The 18,388-nt window shown below is 42.4% G+C and overlaps 1 protein-coding gene across 7 annotated transcripts in view; it reads right to left on the bottom strand.

Annotated features, from left to right (window-relative positions):
• The window catches only part of LOC135490739 (filamin-A-like), an 86,704-nt gene that overhangs the window by 47,520 nt on the left and 20,796 nt on the right, over positions 1 to 18,388 (bottom strand). For all 7 annotated transcript variants that reach the window (XM_064776167.1, XM_064776165.1, XM_064776166.1 and 4 more), the window contains exons 3-9: positions 16,796 to 17,050; positions 15,889 to 15,986; positions 9,638 to 9,785; positions 8,298 to 8,416; positions 7,431 to 7,508; positions 6,975 to 7,137; positions 4,558 to 4,758 (exon numbers count right to left, since the gene is read on the bottom strand). In XM_064776167.1, the coding sequence (XP_064632237.1) occupies positions 4,558 to 4,758; positions 6,975 to 7,137; positions 7,431 to 7,508; positions 8,298 to 8,416; positions 9,638 to 9,785; positions 15,889 to 15,986; positions 16,796 to 17,050 (1,062 nt within the window). The remainder of the gene's footprint in view (positions 1 to 4,557; positions 4,759 to 6,974; positions 7,138 to 7,430; positions 7,509 to 8,297; positions 8,417 to 9,637; positions 9,786 to 15,888; positions 15,987 to 16,795; positions 17,051 to 18,388) is intronic.

The following is an 18,388-nucleotide window of genomic DNA, read 5'->3' on the forward strand; positions in this document are numbered from 1 at the left end:
AACAAAGAAGGACATCTATCACTCATTGTATCAATCGATCAAACACTAATTCACACAAACAAGACCTTTAACTGCTAAGAATCTATCTGTGTCACATAGAGCCCGCAGTATGACGTCAACTCTAAACATTTGATCACAAATCTGCCACAAGTATCATTATGCGGACAACCTCCATTGGTGGAAATCTTGATTTTTCTCACGAGGCTTTGCGCCCTCTATCATCTGACATGCAGATTAATCTGTTGAAAACGTCAAACGTTTGTTAGTTAGAAAATGTAAAGCTTTACCTCCTTGGCCTGCAAAGAGAAGAAAAAGAACCACGTCAGATATGTCATCAGGAAATTTCAATGTCTCAAGCAGAACTATTCAAAATTCCTGACTTTATCTTCTTAGATTACAAGAATGTTAGACTCAGCAGTTCATGTTGACTATTAGTGCTAATGATGGATAATCCAATCAAAAGCGCTGTGGTTTCAATTGCAGTCATGGCAACGCGATATCTCCCTTGGTACGTATTTCGCACTTTGTAGTGACACTTTCATGAACTGAACTAAGTAAAGATTATGAACTGATGCTAGTCTAACTTGACAAAAATGTTGATAAGTGACATCTCTCTATAGCCTCAAGCATGCAGGGCAGCGATTCAAACCAACACTTTCTGTCACAATTATGTCCTCTATGCAATGATGCAAACGGGATGCTTGGGGTAACATCTAAACTGGACTGGAACATCAGAGAATGTTCTCCTTATTTCACAAACAGTGTTTAATGTGTTCCACAGAGGCTGGTCCGATGACAAACAGGCTGTCAATGAAATAACTCCATAGTGTCAAACACTCTGGCTGTACCGGCATGCACTTGATCAGTTTTAGCATATGCAGAAACAAATGAATCTCATCATGCAGATGGTGGGTCAAAGCTGAAACAAGTCAAACTGATATTAGTATAAATGGTTAGCATCATTCAAAGTTGCTGGTTTTTGCTTCTTATTGTAAAAAACTACCAATGACACAGAGCCTACTGAAGTATGTAACCCAAGCATGCTTACTGCATTCCATTTTGGCTTTGCCAAAAGGTTCTACGTGCTTTCCATGCAATTCAAACATTACAAACCAGCATCTTTGAATGTCTAAAGTAAACAATACTAGTGTCGAAAGTAGTAAAGATTTACCATATTTACAAGCAAACAAAACGATAAAAAAAGCTGTTATGTAGAAAACTGGTCATAACGTGTCTTCATCTTGCTTAGGGCCAGGGAAGCAGGGCGGAATGGGGGTGTACGCTACATTCGGCACGAACGATGAAGGAGGCAGGACGTAGGTTACCACCATGTCCACATTCTGGCCGTTGCCAGCATCGACTGAGGTGCCCCACGATGCCGCCGACGTGGAAGTGGCGCCACCTTTACGCGTACTCGGAATCATATTATGGGATGTATCCACGGTGCGGGTGTCTGAACGTGAACGCGTTTGTGCCTCCACGGAGCGGGCACGGGTGCGAGTATTGGAACTGGATATTGTGATAACACTAGTATTATCCGAGAAGCTGACTCTCTTCTGGGGTTTGTTCCTATTGCGGGGCGCATGCCATGTTGGTGTTGGCTCAAGGCTTTGAGCTCGGAAGGGTGTCGGGTTGTGCTGTATTGGTATTGACCTGACGGCAGCGTTATACGGCGGATCCAAATGTTGCGACACATGAGAGGTTTGATGAACCACTCTCACTCTCTGCTGTGTCGTGTATGACGTATTCATCACACTTATGTTTTGCCGCAGTGGAGGTGACAGCGTTTGTCTGGATGTTGCCTCAACATTTTGTGACGTTGAAGTAATATACTGTGCCAAAGACATTGGCTTCTGGACTGGTGAGCCAAAAGTTGGGGAGGCAGAATAGGGCGACCCTCCAATGTAAGGTGACATTATACGGGGCGATCCTGCACTCTGCTGCAGGGGCGGAGATAAAGGTTGTTGACGATATGACCCCAAATTTGGCGGCCTCCAAATGTTTTGTTGTAACGGGGGAGAAACTGGATGGATGGATGGTGATTCAACATGACGTGAATCTCGCGGTGCACCGAAGAAATCTCTTGGCATTGAAGGAGGGGAAGTCACATTCTGTCTCATTGGTGAAAACCGTTGTGGAGGAGACTGAACTCCAAAACTTGGAGACTTCAGAGGCGACATCACGTTTTGTTGCGCGGGCGGTGGGGATATTGGAAGCATGTACGGAGAGTCCACATTTTGTGAAAAAGGGGGCGCTCCAAAGCTCTGGGGCATGGACGTTATCGGTACATTATATGGTACGAACTGATCGTCCACATTATGTTGTACATAGATGTCATCGCTTGTAAGATACGGCGGCGAGGACGACACCGTTGGCGTGGATACATCCACAATATGTGCAAGAGTACGTATTCGTGGACGTGAAGCTGAAAATAAAAACCAAAATTGCTATTAACCACTAACATGCTAATTATATGGCGCAACGCCATCTGTTGGGGATTTTTAGTACTGATTATGGAGAAACGGATCTTCGGTAGGGTCAGATACAAAATGTGGAATGCATGCGGATTAATCACACCACGCCATGATGCAGATGTTCGCTTGTAGATGATCTTGACCAAACTGAAGAAAATTAATCAGAAATTAATCTTTTACTGCAATGATTTCAGTTTGAAAAGCAACAGATATAAGCTCCTTTTACCTGAGGCGAAAGGCAGGAGGTGATAAGCATAGTTCGCAAAGAAACGTGATCATATCACTGGTTTACAACAATCAGTATAGCATGTGATACCACCAGTATTTTGGAACTTTGACAAATTAGAACAACACCTTTCACAGGATTTGTCTTTTTTGTTTGGAGTCACTGGCCAGGTTAAAGCATAGATTATGCAGCTAAAGGTAGTCATTAAAGACATATCGTGTCCCACTTTCCCAACTCAACTTAAAGCTGATTTTGGACAGGTGTATCTAGTTCTTCAATCAGCAAATCTCATTTAAGTTTGTGCCATTTTCGACCCTCATCCCCCCCCTCACTCCCTTCATGAAAAAGGATCAGGAAGAGGAGAAAACAGCAGCATATATGATTTTGCGTTGATGCCCAGGAAAAAAAAACGTCTTCTGCAACCTTAATGTGCTCACATTCAATGACTTCCAGAGGAAAAGAATATGAATCTGCAAGCAGGCAGAAATGTTATTAGTAAATATGTTAGTTGATGCTGTCATGTTAGTATGAAAACCATTTCGCAGCGTTATTATATGCCGTGTATATCTGAATGGATTTTACCTCCGGGCGCTGGAAAAAAAGGGGAGAATTATGGTAAAAAATGACAAGTGATGAATGGACTTGGGATAAGAGATAAAGAGGTAGAGAGGTAGAGAATGAAGGTTGAGATGTTGGAGATGAGGAAAGAGATTTGAGGAGAAAGCGAAAGACACAAGGCTGACTTCTAGAAGTAAATTGCAACCCATAAGCAGTTTCCTGATGGAGGGGTTAACAATACATATGTGAAATCAACATTAGTAATATGAGTGATATTATCAGAAACACCACTTCTTCAGATCACAAGGGGAGGGCAAGAGCTGGTCTGGAGACACGGGTGTCAGGTGAACTTGAAGGAAATGAAAAGGTAGGTGGTTGATTGGAAAACCTAAAAGGTGTAAGACAAAAGAAGGAGTGATAGCATGAAAAAAGGGAAGGATAAACTGAATGTATGATGAAGATGAGAGAAGGAATGATAGCATGAAGAGAGAGAAGGGATACTGACTGAGAGTTGGAAGTTCTATAACTTAGTCCTGGTTCATTGAACATGTTGAATTGTAGTCGAGAGCCCAGATTTTGAGTAAACGAAAACGGTCACCATATTGGTTGAACCTGAGGTGAAATAAATCTTGTTTGCCACTTCAGCAGTGGCAAATGCAGAGAGCCAAACACTTTTCACAGGCGTTGGAAGATTTTGATAAAAAGTTATTGGCTTGGCCATTGTTACTGCCCAAAGAGCCAGTGGAACATGGCAGTTTACTCCTTTATAATAACGCAATCCAGTGTCGTCAATGCCTCTAAAAGATGGTTAGCCCACATAGTAACCAGGATAAGTTATTTTGAACATAAAGCTAAAGATGATTTGATGATGTCTGATGGAGGACGAGACATGATGCACCAATCAGCAGTCTACGCAACACGCAGGGAAAACAGGTCCCAAACAATGTGAAATGAGGATAAATGTGAAAGAACGAGGGACAGTTCTTCATGTGAGGAATACAGATATGGGGCTAGAAACGCTTTGGCAAATGGGTTGAACAAGTCCTGTCAAATAGTTTCTTTCAAAGCTTCGACAGCTCTTTTACAGTCTGCCTTACACTAGTAAATCTGGCTTCTTTATTTGACTCCATTTTTACTGGTATAACAGAAACTCAACCAAATTCTTAGCTATACATATCCAAGCGAGAGCCATGAACTCATTCTCTACCTGGTTCCCTCAAGGCCTCATAACTTTCGAAACTTCGAAAGTGCTCCTCTTTCATCAGAATACAAACTCTGATATTAAGATTTTCAACTTACGTGGGGCAACCCCGACTCCAAATGGACTCTTGGGAATGGCTGATCCCGCAAAGAACACGCTGACTGAGTGCAGGCCCTCCTCCTTTGGCATATACTCGACGAGGTACGTGTCTTCAGACGTCTTCGTGACCTTGGGTTTCACGATGTCCTTACGGCCATGGGGGTCTAGGATCACGATCTCAATGTTGCCGAATCCAGCCTCTGAAAAATGTATGCATCTTGTAAGAGAATGTTCAAGGTCAAATTGCTACTTGGCTGACCTTGAGGTTTATTTTACAAGTTCAAGGTCACCAAGTTGACAAGCTAGATGCAGATGCATAGACGTGTTATGATACAGAAAGTGCAACCTTGTCCGCAGGAGTTAAAGCTGTGTGCACTCCTGGGACGAGGTCACAGAGCGGCGCTTGTTCTCATAGCAGACTGTTGTGAAATTCTCCAGGCGTTTTTGAAATAGAGGGACTGTTTGTGATACCAAGGGCTTGTCTCAAGTCAAATCTCAGGGAACCATTTGCAGAATGGGCTGGGTAAAGACAGGAATAGTTAAATTTGATGTGAAAGACATGGTAAAGAGCAAAATGTCTTTTACCATGATGGTTTAGGGTTATCAACTCACGGCTGGAGAATTTCGAGAATGGTCAATACGCAAAGATTCAACCTGAGTGCATGTCAAGATTCATGGAGAGCGCCACCTATGCTATATTACAGAAATGATTCAGGACTCAATACTGCCTTGTTTGGTAAACTAGGGGTAGGATTATGTTCCTAATGTGTGAACGTATACCTGGTATTCAATTTGACATCGCTGTGTGTTCTTCAAAACAGTTGAATTTTGATAGATTTTACAATGTTACGCCCTTTTTGGCCTAAACTGATCCCTGCCCTTTTACCTCAAAAGGAGACAATACCCTGCCCTCTTCAATTCTTGGCAGAAGCACTAGACTCATAGCTTAGATACTATCTACAGCACACAGAAATGGAATTGGCACACCTCGCACTCGAGTAGAGAATTCTATAACCTTGGCTATATCTACTGCTACAGCACACTCCAAAGCTATTTCAAAAGATTAAAAATCAATCAGATTTAGAGAATTTCTTTTATCAAAGTGCAGTTAGGTGCATTTAACTCGAAATTGTTAATAAACCTATGCTACTGTGATTTGGATAGTCTCTTGAACCTTGATATTTTCATTGACGTGTAGTCCTTCAGCAAATTTTGTACCAAGTTGAATTAAATGATTCGGATGCAATCAGAAAAACAAATAGATCAAAACATTCGAAAGATTTGAAGATTTTGTTCAAATTTCATGCCACCCATAATATTAGCAGACTGGTCCCTCAACCAATGCGTGAACATTTCACATATAAACCCATGACCAGAACATACAAAGAGGCAGGACTTATCATACAATACTGCACAACGAAAATGTACCAATTTTTTTCAAACACTCAGTAGTGATAAAGTAGGACTTACATACAGGAAACCCAGAGTGTCAAATGTAACAATTCACTTTGGAGCTATGATGTACACTGAGTGTACACTGCATACTTATACTTATACGACAAGATAGCTCCAACATGGTATGACATAAATGCTATTTGACATGTTTTTTTGATACACCCCGTATACTGATTCTCAAAATACAACAGGTCGCAGAATAGTTCTATTAGGCAGTATAGAGTCCTTAAATAGGCTTCACAGTGGCTAGAAGCAAGACAACAGTACACTTTTTGCAGTAAATGTACATGTATCTTGTGTCTAGTTGAGTGAAACCCACATGATACTTATTTGCAATCTTACCCACGCCATCTTCTGTAGGGAGAGAAAATTAAACTGTGTCAACGGGAAAGTTTTAACGAAAAGTTCAAATTTTGGAGCGACCAACCTGCCCAGGATATAAACATGCCATTCTGGTATAAACTTTCTGGGAAGATTCCTGATTTAGAGGCAAGGATTAGGTTTAGGCCCTTCCACCTAAAGAGGATTGCTGCAGGATGAGCAATGAAGGGGAAATTTCCAAAATCTGGAGTTATTTGAGGATCTAAGGCTCAATAACTGAAGATTTGAAGAGGTCACTGCAACCCTGCACGTCAAAATAAGTTATTAGTCAAGAGACTGTCGGAGCTGGAATACGAACAGAATTATTAAAGACTACAGCCCTGGTCAGATTTGCGTGTGTTACTTTATTTGCTATTTTGTGTAAAGCTGAAAAGCATCCCATGTACCTCTGGTAGTTCGAAAGAAAGTTAGTCACTAATATGGCGTTAAGTTTAACCTGGCGTTATCCCCAACAGTTAGAAGTGTTTTGAACAATTTGAAGTTATATCTGAGTATTTTCACTCCATGGACCGTCTAAAAATAGGGTTTTTGTTGGCAAGGTCACCATCCCTTCAGTATAATCCCATCAAAATCAACTTACTCTTTGTGAACACCTCGAAGTGTGCCCGCTTTCCGACCATGTTACCAGTCCTCTCGATACCGGGTCCGACAGCCGTGACCTTGGAAGCATCTCCAGCTTGACCTTCAACAGTCACAGTGAATGGACTCCTTGGGATCTCCTTGGTGGCGAACTTGACAATGACCTGAGGATCAGATAACGAGTTTTGGATCAGATTCAAAATAGCTTTTTGAAATGGAAAGATTTCTTCAGATTACTGACTAAAACAAACCAATGAATGAGTCACTCTACAACACTCAACTGATGGACAGTCAGTCGTGTTTGTTGGCCTAACTAAGTTGTCCTCTGCACTTCCCCTCCCCTCTGTTCAATTTGTCCTGCAGGTTCGTTGACACTGTTTGGCCAGGGTCCATGAGACCCAGATTGAATGCGCCTTCAGTCTGTTTTACTCCCAGTTATCAGTTCCTGATATCTTACCTTGTAGTTTCCCTCCATGGTGGGTGTGTAGGAGCAGCTATAGGTGAGGTTCCTGTCATTGTTGAACAAGACTTCACACTGAAAAAGGCAAAGCATTGATGATGGTCAGACTAGTGTCTTAGTACTTTACTGTGGCATTTACTGTTACAGGAGCACTGTTTTAATTTAGAAGAAGAAATAACAAGTTGAAATTTACAATCAAAAAGTTTGAAAGACGGATTTTCAAGACATACAGTACATACAGATTCAGAAACAACTGTAAAGATTAAAATTCAGTAAAAAAAAAATCGGAATTTGATGAAACTTAATCAAACTTTTTTTAACAATAATATAAACATAATGAACGAACACAAAAATTGTCAATAATAAATGATCAAATCGATTTTTTTTTATAAAATTGAAAAAATTCATGAATGCATGGTTGGACTGTGGAGTTTTGTTTAGCATGATCAACTGATGAAACAATGATAATGCAAAACTGACTATATATTACAGAAGAAAAAATTGTGAGAGGACAATTTTTTCCCAACCACGCATTCACTTAAGAAACGGTTAGCATTGCCTGAGATGTCCTTACATGTTTCAATGGACAGTGGACCTGGGGTTAAAGAAGGTTAAGCATGCAGATTAGTGATACACACTGAGAAATAAAGGTTTTTGAGCTTTTGTTTTTCGGCCAACAAAAATATGAGGTTTTTCAGTGAAATAAAAAACCCTTAGATTCTTAGCTCCACTAGACTCTAAGTATCTTAAATGTATTTCAGACTTGGGTTCTTGGAGTTACGAAGGGTTCAACTCAACAGAACTATACCCATGCAACCGCCACCTGTAAAGTTTAAACTTTGACCACCAGGTGTCACTACTCACCTTCTCTTGCTGACCCTTGGGGTTGAGAATGATGACCTCGACGCTGCCCTTCCCAGCACTGAATGTCTCGATGGTGAAGCGGGCGATAGCACCGACTGAGTTACCAGTGGGCTCGATACCTGGAAAAATACAAACATTTTAGGTAAGAGAGCTGATCGAAGACTTCTATGCAAAACCGAAGTCATACTCTGAAAAAATATTGAGTTGAATTTTTTCATAAGTTCAAAATTCTGAAAAATTTTCAAAGCCAACAATTTTTTGGGACTGACGATGTTTCTTCATTTTGAGCAGAATAAAAAAAAGTGAAAAAAAATTATTTGGACTTAGAAATTTTTTCATCCGTCAGAGTTGAATTTTTTCAGAAGTTCAAAATTCTGAAAAATTTTCAAAGCCAACAATTTTTTGGGACTGATGATGTTTCTTCATTTTGAGCAGAACAAAAAGTGAAAAAAATATTTGGACTCAAAAAAAAAATTTTCAGTAAATTTGCAGCAAAGAAACATTCATCTTCAGTCCACATCCTATGAAACAGGTCAGACATAAGACCATCCACTGATTACTGCCCACCAACAAGTCTTGGGTGTCCAACCCGGGATCAAAATCAAGAAGCAAGCACCAACTGACTCTATACCAAGGAATAAATCACAACTCTTTTGGCATTACCTTCATCATTTGGCCCTGGATCGGAAATTTCAAATTCGAAACAAGTACATCCATCATCCGTCACTTTGAATGAATCCGAATCCACCGACTTCTGACGTTGTATCCTCCCACCCGCCATTTTTCCCACTCCGACACCGACCAAATGCCGAGGCAATTATAGCCACGACGATGAATGACAATTTAAAGATGAATTGAATCGCCAAACGTCCAGAAACATTGTCTACGTCTTCCTTTGTTATATACATTAGCAAAAAGATTTCTACACCAAAAAGATTTCTACATCAAAATACCCCAAGATCCGGTATTCCGGCATTCAGTAGGATCTGCCTTGAGAGTTACCATGACAGAGACCTAGGGATGTTGAGCCCGAGAGGAGCATCTTTAACGCCACTAAAAGAACAAATACCAATATTATCTCAACCGACCACATGGACTGGGTCATTGATTTATCTGAGGCTTATTGATTTCACCTATTCTTGGATTGCAACTAAGAATGAAGGCCACAATGAATCCATTGAAAGTATCATACCCAAGAAATCTTTATGTATTCTGCTACATGTCGAGGCAGAGAGAAACAGCCTTGGGTGTAACCTCCTAAAAGACGCCAAGTGGGGTTCAGTGGCTTTACCACTACATGTAGCAGAAGTGTCAAATAGGAACAAGTCCAAATATCTTACCTGGCCCAAAAGCCCTGACTTTCTTGGGGTTGGTGCGTGGCCTTAGTGGGGCGCCCGGTTTCAGCTTGGCGTTGGGGAACTGGGACAAGTAAGTCATCATACACTTCTCATCAATCTTGGGGTTGGTCATCTCCTCCGGTTTGATGAGCTGTAAGCAACAAAGAAGATTGAGAAAGTTAGGCCTGCCGCCATCGGAATCATAATCTTGGTTCCTGGTCCTCCTCCTAGAGGCGCTGTGATCAGTTCTCTCTTCTTCACTGTCGTCGCTGTAAGAATTGATGTCCATTTGGCTGCCATCTTCATCACTAGGGAAGCTGCCCTGGTTGCTATGGTGGCCATATCTGTCTTCTTGGCTACATTTCTGGCTACCATGAGCGATGTCATGGTAACTATGTGAAATGTTTACATCACTATGACAACTGTCATCATCACTATGAAAAAGTTCTGGGTTGCTATGGCTTTTTGTACCAAGTTCCTCAAGTTCAATTGGTTTCCTTTCTTCCTGATCTTCCTTATTTAAAACCAACACAGATCCGCCGCTTGAAAGATAGACACGTTTAGGTTCCACGGGATCCGTGACGTGATATATCCAAAAGAACTTGTCGGCCATTTTGGAAGCACAAAAATCAAAAGGAATGTTACATCAAAGTTATTGTGAGATGAGCTCTTGCATACACAGATACACCAGCACTGATGGCAAGATCTGATATGATTCAATGCCCATCCTTCAATCCTGTTAAATCCCGAGATGCGGTAAAATCCTTGTCATTGCCGGCCACCATCATGGCCTATGAGGCTCAGCCCCATCATGCTCTACTCCCAAACACGAGTCTATTCAGAATCTCCACCATTACAAGAGTAGGGCACAGTTATTATCTCAATGTCATACTAAACAGCCTCAACTGTTCATCAGTTGATAGCACACACAAATATACATCAAATTGTACAGAAATTACACAAATGAAGTAATTTTGTTGTCGACATCCATACTTGTACCATAAATGGTGCAACAACTACAAGAAAAACAAGTGTACTGCTGTCGCAAATTGGCACAGTTGGCCTAGATTCTGAGATTTGGCACATGCCATGTCTCACCAGCAAGGGATGACATATTGATGTCTGGGCTCCTCACAAATGACATCTCTGTACCAAATTAGATACCTCCGCTCAGAGGTATTCGATTGATAATTGCAGCCAAAACATTGCTTCCCTTCTTCGATTGCTGATTGTTATAATTCTCCGAAGACGATAAAGAATTCATCAGACCAGCTGGTGCTGCCTCTCGAGATGAGTGTTAGAAAGAGGAAATGTAGATGGAACACTTCATAATGTTACAGCAAGAAAAACAACACTTCAGCCATGAGGGTGGGGTTCCGAAGGAGGGCAATAACAACCCCAGACATATATATGATGTTACTACTGTTATGAATCACAAGCTACTTTTGTAACAAACATACTTGTGGTTCGCAGGCAGGTAGGCCTCTACTTGTTGGCCAGAAGCGATGTGTAGTTTTCTATTGAAATACTCTATTTTTTCAGGTACATTTGAGGTGGATTAGACATTCCATGTGTAGGTGGTTTACATCATTCATCAAGATATGTAAGTCAAAGGGAAACAGGGCCAGAGGGAATGCACATGAATCATAACTTTATACTACAGTAGCAACTTGCTACGACCTCTGCATCATAACAGCAGCTCTCCCCAGCCAAAGTTCACTCCAGCATTACAAACTTGTGTAGTCTGTAAACATGAGGTACAAATATATGGTTATGGATGAGAAAGTCGATGATCCACAATGAGGAAAGTAGACTGTGGAGAGGTCATAGCTTCCTCTACCAGTAACCACCCACTGCATGGCAGCAAAGGTGGGGATTTTGCTCAAGAGTTCAACGTCAAGTTTGATCTTGATGGTCCAATGATCCGAAAACCATGACTCAGGAATTCTGGTGGAAGAGTTCAGGTGAGGTGTTCCCTCCATGCCAAACCTCACAAAGTGCCTTGGTGTGGAGAACAGATGAATTCATACGAAGGGTGCATGCCAAGGTTGATGGCGAGAAATGTCCCAAGTTTCAGAGAAAAGGGTGTTGGCTAACACAGGCTCGTTAGTTTTCTGATGATAGCAAGGAAAAAGAAGACAATTCCTTCACCAGCCGAACATGCACACCTCTTGTTCGCCAGCAAATAACAACATTTCTTTATTCTTCATCAGATTCTGTCAGTCTCTGATAAAGGTGGCTAAATTTAGCTGAGAGATGCGTGAAAATGCTGGTGCAGACACTTATAATCGGTTTGGTGAAGTCTTGGTATCCACCGCAACCATTCTCCGCATTCTGAGAAAACAGGCGTTCTGAAGGTAATTGGTAAACAATACCGGTGTGTAGCATGTAGGCCTACTACCTGATGGCAAGCTTGTGCCGGTTTCTGAGGTGTGGCAAGATTGGTGAGTTCCCATTCTCACATTTTGCTGCACTGGACTGTCTACAATGAGTAGTCTTCGCCCATGAAAAAGTTCCCTCTGATGGACCACTATTATGGAGCTTGGAGGTATGTGGGAATGCTCCATGTTGCGGAGGAAGTGGCTACGAGGACAGTTCAAATCGGGCCGACATCTATGTAGGTGGCCTGAGAGAATGCCCCCTGACACACACCAGAAGGTATACTCCCAATCATAAAAGCGTTCTTCATCCTGAAGCAACTACCGACACCCTCGCAGAGATAAACAACTGAAACACAGCCTAAACTGGCTGCAACTCAAGTTTGCCTGTCATATCATACGCAGCATCTTAGTGGAGAGTACAGCTCATTCTGCCAAGTTCTGAAGAAAAACAACCAAGATTCCTTCAGATCCAAATTACCCAAAGATTTGTGTAGAATTATAAAGTAGATTCAACAGAGCAATTCCAGCACCTTGGAATGAAACAGACCCTCCTCTTCATCCTCGCTTATCTTTCTACAAGGTATATAGAATGTCAGGATGGTAGGTGATAGTAAGCTATTGGAACCATTTGGTGAACTTAGAGGTGGTGGGAAGGGGCAGGGGAGATAGACCCTCTCGTGCACATGGACGTTCTTGAGGCATCTTGCCATCATGGACCATCATGTAAGATGGAGGGTGTGTACGAATAACCTAACTTCTTCAGAGAAAACCCAGAGTGAGACGTAGGCGGGAAGAGATAGGATGCATATTGTGCTGTAGATATCATTGCAGTAATCTAGGTTCTCAGGGAAAAGGTGTAGGTGCTACATAACAAGGACAACCACACCCACTCTCCACATCTGTATACTATACTGACATGCAGACACCTCCATGCAGCTCTCCAGACAACCAACCTGCCTAAAAAGCAACGGGTTCTTTCCAGTTTTTAATACCATCACAACAATATCCATCTCACCTGTCCAACAAGCAGACAGGTAGGCCTAGGTCTATACATCTTCTGTTGTTCTTCACAGATTCCGAACTGTAGGTGAAGTCTATGTAGCAGAGCAGGTTTCACGTTTTCCTGAGACACACTTTTAGAGTTAGCGCTGGTAAAAAACAAGGTCGCCAAGCAAGTTTACCACTGAACATGTTTACTCCCAGTTTCTGAAGCAGAATGGCAGAATGGCAGGTTTGATTTCCGTCTATGGCCAAACTCTACCTGCCCCTCCCAGTACAACACACTTCAAAGAGACAGGTGTTCACTTTGACTTGTCCAAGTAGGGAGTGAGCTGATCAGGAGGCAGATGCGAAAACACTGCCACCTCTAACTCATCTACCATCATCATGTCATTGTCAACTGTCTAAGGGTTAAACTTAAAGTTCAAGTAAGACAAAAACTGGAATCTTGAACAAGATATCCCAAACAAAACATCAAGCTTGACCAAGTCCAAAGGTGCACTTTGGACATTGGGATCTCAAAGCTCTGTTAAGATGGCCATGCACAGCCAGAGATAATGGAACGATTATTACTGCAACACCAAGCTGAATTTGACAGGCAGGCTGGCTGGTAATCAGTTCAATGGCTTCCGAACTACACAGCAACCTGTTACAGCTACTCGACGAGTTTGGGAGAATCGCTTATCATGGTAGAATAGATAAAAGCTGAGTAAAAGTCTATCACTGTAACAATGCAAGCAGTTCTGGTATGTTCAGTGCTCGATTTTCTACCCACACGCAAACAAAATTGGAAAGGTAGGTGAAAAGACTGCTGGGCTCGCCAGTTCAAAGATACTGTTTTCCAGCCCACATACTGCAGTATTGCCCCAACGTCTCACCCCAACGACGCAAGTCGAGACCAGAGGAAGCAGAACTGAGGATCAAGCTGTGGGGATTGCTGGATGAGTTTGCCCAGTCTGCCACCTTTGTGACAGCTTCAGAACTGAGAGAATGATACCCATGATCAAACACAGACGAAAAAGCTCTGAAGACTTAAGCAGAGGTTACATGATTTGTACTGAGAAGGAATACAGAAGAAAGAGTGTGCAGAAGCTATTCTTTATCATCATGTTACGAACCCTGGAGAATAGACTACCTACAGGAGATACCAAGCCGACACCTATTAGACGCTGGGTTGGAGTATATCAGATTCCTGATATTAGGAAGAACATTCCTCGAAACATAATTTACACCAGCACATTCCGTACTTAGAGTTGCCAAAGGTTTTGATAGAATCGATCCTCAGCAAGGTGAGGTCTGCCATGAGAAACAACATAACTGAAATCAGCGAACTATCGAGTTGGGGTTGATGGGAATATCTTGATGATCTTCACAACCACCTGTAAGCCAAAAGCAGTGTGCTGATAGAAATCATCAACAACATACAGTACATGTCAACAGGAACAAAAGTAATAGCTCTGGTTTTGCCATTTTCACTGACAAGATACTGGCAACAAGACCTTCAAAGTGAAATTTCGATGTTCAAAGAGCTGGGTATAAAGCAGTGTGGCTATGCTTGTATGCTGATGAAAACCAAAAGGCCTGCCGTTCTTGAAGAACCGATCGAAACCATCTGATCTCCAGAACAACAAGGGTAGAGGAAGCTACAAAACAGCCTCTCCTCATTCAAAGCTGATATATACAAGTTTATCTTATGTTACTTCCGGGCCTAAAGCAGTATATGAAGTGTTGTCTGGTATCTTCTGAACACACAAGGTTTCTTATGTTACAGCCAAGCAACTGCCAGAGCAACAAATATACTGCTGATATAAAAAAACTGAAAATGCTATAAGTATTCGAAATTCCTACCTCCAACCTGAGGATCGAGCATTCTGAGCGCCACCTCCGTAACATTTTCAAACTTTTCACTTCCAAATCCAATCCATCCACAATGGTGACCACACCGGCAAGTAATACCGTCAAGTCATTCCAATATGGCGTCTTGTTTGGACATTTGTATTATCCTTTCAAAATTTCTTGTGGCAAATCGCATAGTTTGTGTTGGGGATTAGAATACTGAGATATTCAAATGCCGTAGCATCCAATAATCTCAGATTGCCTGGTTCAAGATGATTAAAGATGGACTGAATGGCCGAGGATTACATGAGTCATCTAAGCCAGTATCAACAACGGAGGACGCCACATAGCTACCAACGCTCTAGCTACCAAAGCCTATTTCTCTTACGACATCAGCATTTTACGCACAGGGACCTGACTTCCTCGCAACTTGCTGTTTGATGGGGGGTTGGAAAGACTTGACTTGGTTATCAAGGCTTTGGACATTTTCACTCCGCCGCTTAACCTGCATAACGCAAGGCAAGGAGCATGTGAATGACTAAGCAAAACATCCATATTCCTCTTGCCGAGTTCGGCTTGAGGGCCCTATTTCCAAGCCTTGTTGATCAATTCATTACGATTACGCTCATGAAACCCCTGATATGTTAGCCTAGCCACTGAGTGAACATTCCAGTGCTAGTACACGCTAAGCTAGGCTGAGATAGTGTAATCAATGTTGAGAAACTTTATAGCCGCCTTCAACATAGAAAGTTCTGAAAGCAGATCTAGCAGAGGTATGCATGTGGGTGTGGAAGAACTGGAGTGCATTCTGTAGTTAGCTTCAATGCTGCCAGGTGTCCCTGTATACAGTCAGCAAGCCACTTCGGCAGCAATCTGATCAATACATGAAGGTAGCATTACTGGGTTTGGACTTCAACCATTAAACTCAGCACAACAGAGAAGGAACTGTCATGAGAATGACACATCGAGTCTCAACGTTTGCCGTAAACGGCTTCAGTTAACAACAATTGAGGTAGATTAGTTTCAAGCGCCACCTACCTGTGGTACATTGAGCCACTGCTCAGCTGCGTCCATGGCCTCCTTGGCGTTTTCGAAAGCATTCTTTGGCTCCCAGTCCTCCCAATCGGGGCACAAACCTACAAGGAAAAATCAAGAATTTTAGGGTTTTTTATAGAAAATATTTTCTCTCAAAAGTTTTCGTCTTGGAACAAGGTGCACAACTAAACAAGATACTTTTGGGCCAGCATTTTAACATAGCGACTGAGCCCTTTTCTGGAGGGTGCTTCTGGGAAGTCATATACACGAAACCCAAAGACGTACATGATCTAAAGGGGGACCTTCGCGAGCACATCGTTGATCCTCCCAATACTTGTACGAAATTTGACAATGCCAACGATGAACCTACTCCGTGGTTCTTGACAGTTAATAACTGCCATATGCCCCGCCCTGGTAGTTTTAATAAGCTGGGCTACAAAGGATTGCCAAATGTTGGGAAACTTCAATACCCTTGTACCATTCATCAATGTTTGCAGGGGTGGAATTCATAGGCAAAATAGAGGAATTCTATTTCATCGGAATTCCGTACAGAGCGTTTTGGAGGCGGCGTTGGCATTCTGGTTAGAGTGCCAACAACTTCAGAGTCACTTTGCCCACAAGTGTCTGGGACCCCAAAGCTTCCATATGTTGATTCAATGCATTAGAACTTTCCCTAACTCTACACACCCGAGTTGCCAGAAGTTGTTCAGGCACAAGAAATCCACCAACCATGCAGGCCTGGAGTCCGGGCTTTGGTCGAGGGGCTAGAAGCAAAACACCAATTTCAGCCTCCCCCAGACTGTATTGTGACCCTTGGTAGGCATTTTCAATTGCACTCCACCCCTTCTAGCTATAGCCCCCCACCTTGGGATCCTGCTGTGCGTTTCTCCCATGATTTAGTCCAGCTTACCTGGTGCGATGGCATCAACGAGGGCACCAATGGCACGACCATCATTCCAGTCTCGTGTGAAGTTCGTGATCGGCGCCTCCGGGATCTTGTTCTGCACCCAGGCGAGTAGGCGCTGTTTCGGGGTCTTCTCCCTGCCGACAGGTTCATCGAACTCATCCTCCTCCCACATGGGCATCGAGATGGAGTAGTGGAGGATGAGGGTCCACATCAGGCCCAGGATCAGCTTGGGGGATCCATCAACAATATGGCCAGAATCTGAAGGGAGAAAGGAAGAGAAGATTTGTTTAGTAAATCGTCTCAAATTTGTTCAGAGCAACATATGCATTTCGTTCAAAAGTCAGTAGTTTAGAAGTTTCTTGAAACTGAAGGAGTTCCTATGGAGATATCTAAGAGAAGGAAATGAGACATAGATAGTTCCTGATCAGTACAGTTCACAAGTCATTTTGGTTGTCTTGAAGTTCTGAAACTTGAAGGAGTTTCGGTTGTTCAATGATTTCAAAACGGTGCCGCCAAGAGGCTTTTTTACAACTGACAGAAAAGTCCACACTGCGTTTCTAGTTATTACTTGCTTAATCCAGGATGATAATGTTGGTCTTTAGCAACCATTCATGACCAGTCTACACTCTATCGACAAAATGGTCAGTCAAGTCTTGGCTTTATGAATCATGGTTGTTGCCAGCATGATTTATTGTTACCATGAGCGCCAACATGGCACTGAACGCCAATGTTCGCCTCGGCAGCCACAGGCTACCGAACGAACGGTCCACTAACTCTACCAGAAACTACCAATCAATAAACTCACTAAATGCCACTGAGGATAATATTGAAGTGTTCAAGCGAGTTGCAGAGTTGATAGGTAACATGAACTCCATGGTTGCAAATTCTAACAGTTGGAGAATTCCTTACAATTACACTGGTCTCATGCCCTCTCATTTCCCGAGCCTCAGTTGACATCAAAACGAGGATGAATGAAACCAAATCGATGCACAAGTCTTAATACTATTGAATTCTATTCTACTACGGCTATCCATTAATGGAGCAGACCACATCAGCCTTCTACGCCTGGGACTGACCTTGGGAAGGCTTTCCATCAACAGGCTTGGGCCAGTGATGCCAAATGCAGAGTCTGATAGTGGTAAAGAGGTTTGTTGGAATGTTTCCTCAGGCGCTGAGCATGGATTCTGCAGATTGCTGTGGGCAGGCTCAAGTGTTTCTTTAATAACTAGCCGGCCAATGTTTTTGTAATGAATACCCTTGATGATATCTAGATTCTTTGGAAACAATGCTTTGATGTCATCACAGATATAGTAGGCCCATAGGCTACATCATATTACGATGGCTGAAATGTATCGGTTTTTCAACTCCAATGCAGAATGCTTTTAAGCAAAGGCAACAACAACAATGATCAAGTCAGAAGAGAGTTGTTTTCTCTAGCTCTTTTGCACCGCTTGCTTGAGAGCTCATACTAAAGACACCGGAATGCTTGGATCAGTCTGGAAGTGTATGTTCAGGTGTAGAAAGAACATAAGACTCAGCCATGGCATACCTTCACCAAGCTGTTCTTCATCAATCCAGCGATTTTCATTACATTAT

Source organism: Lineus longissimus, chromosome 7 (genome assembly GCF_910592395.1).
Source record: "Lineus longissimus chromosome 7, tnLinLong1.2, whole genome shotgun sequence".
Taxonomy (NCBI): Eukaryota; Metazoa; Nemertea; class Pilidiophora; order Heteronemertea; family Lineidae; genus Lineus; species Lineus longissimus.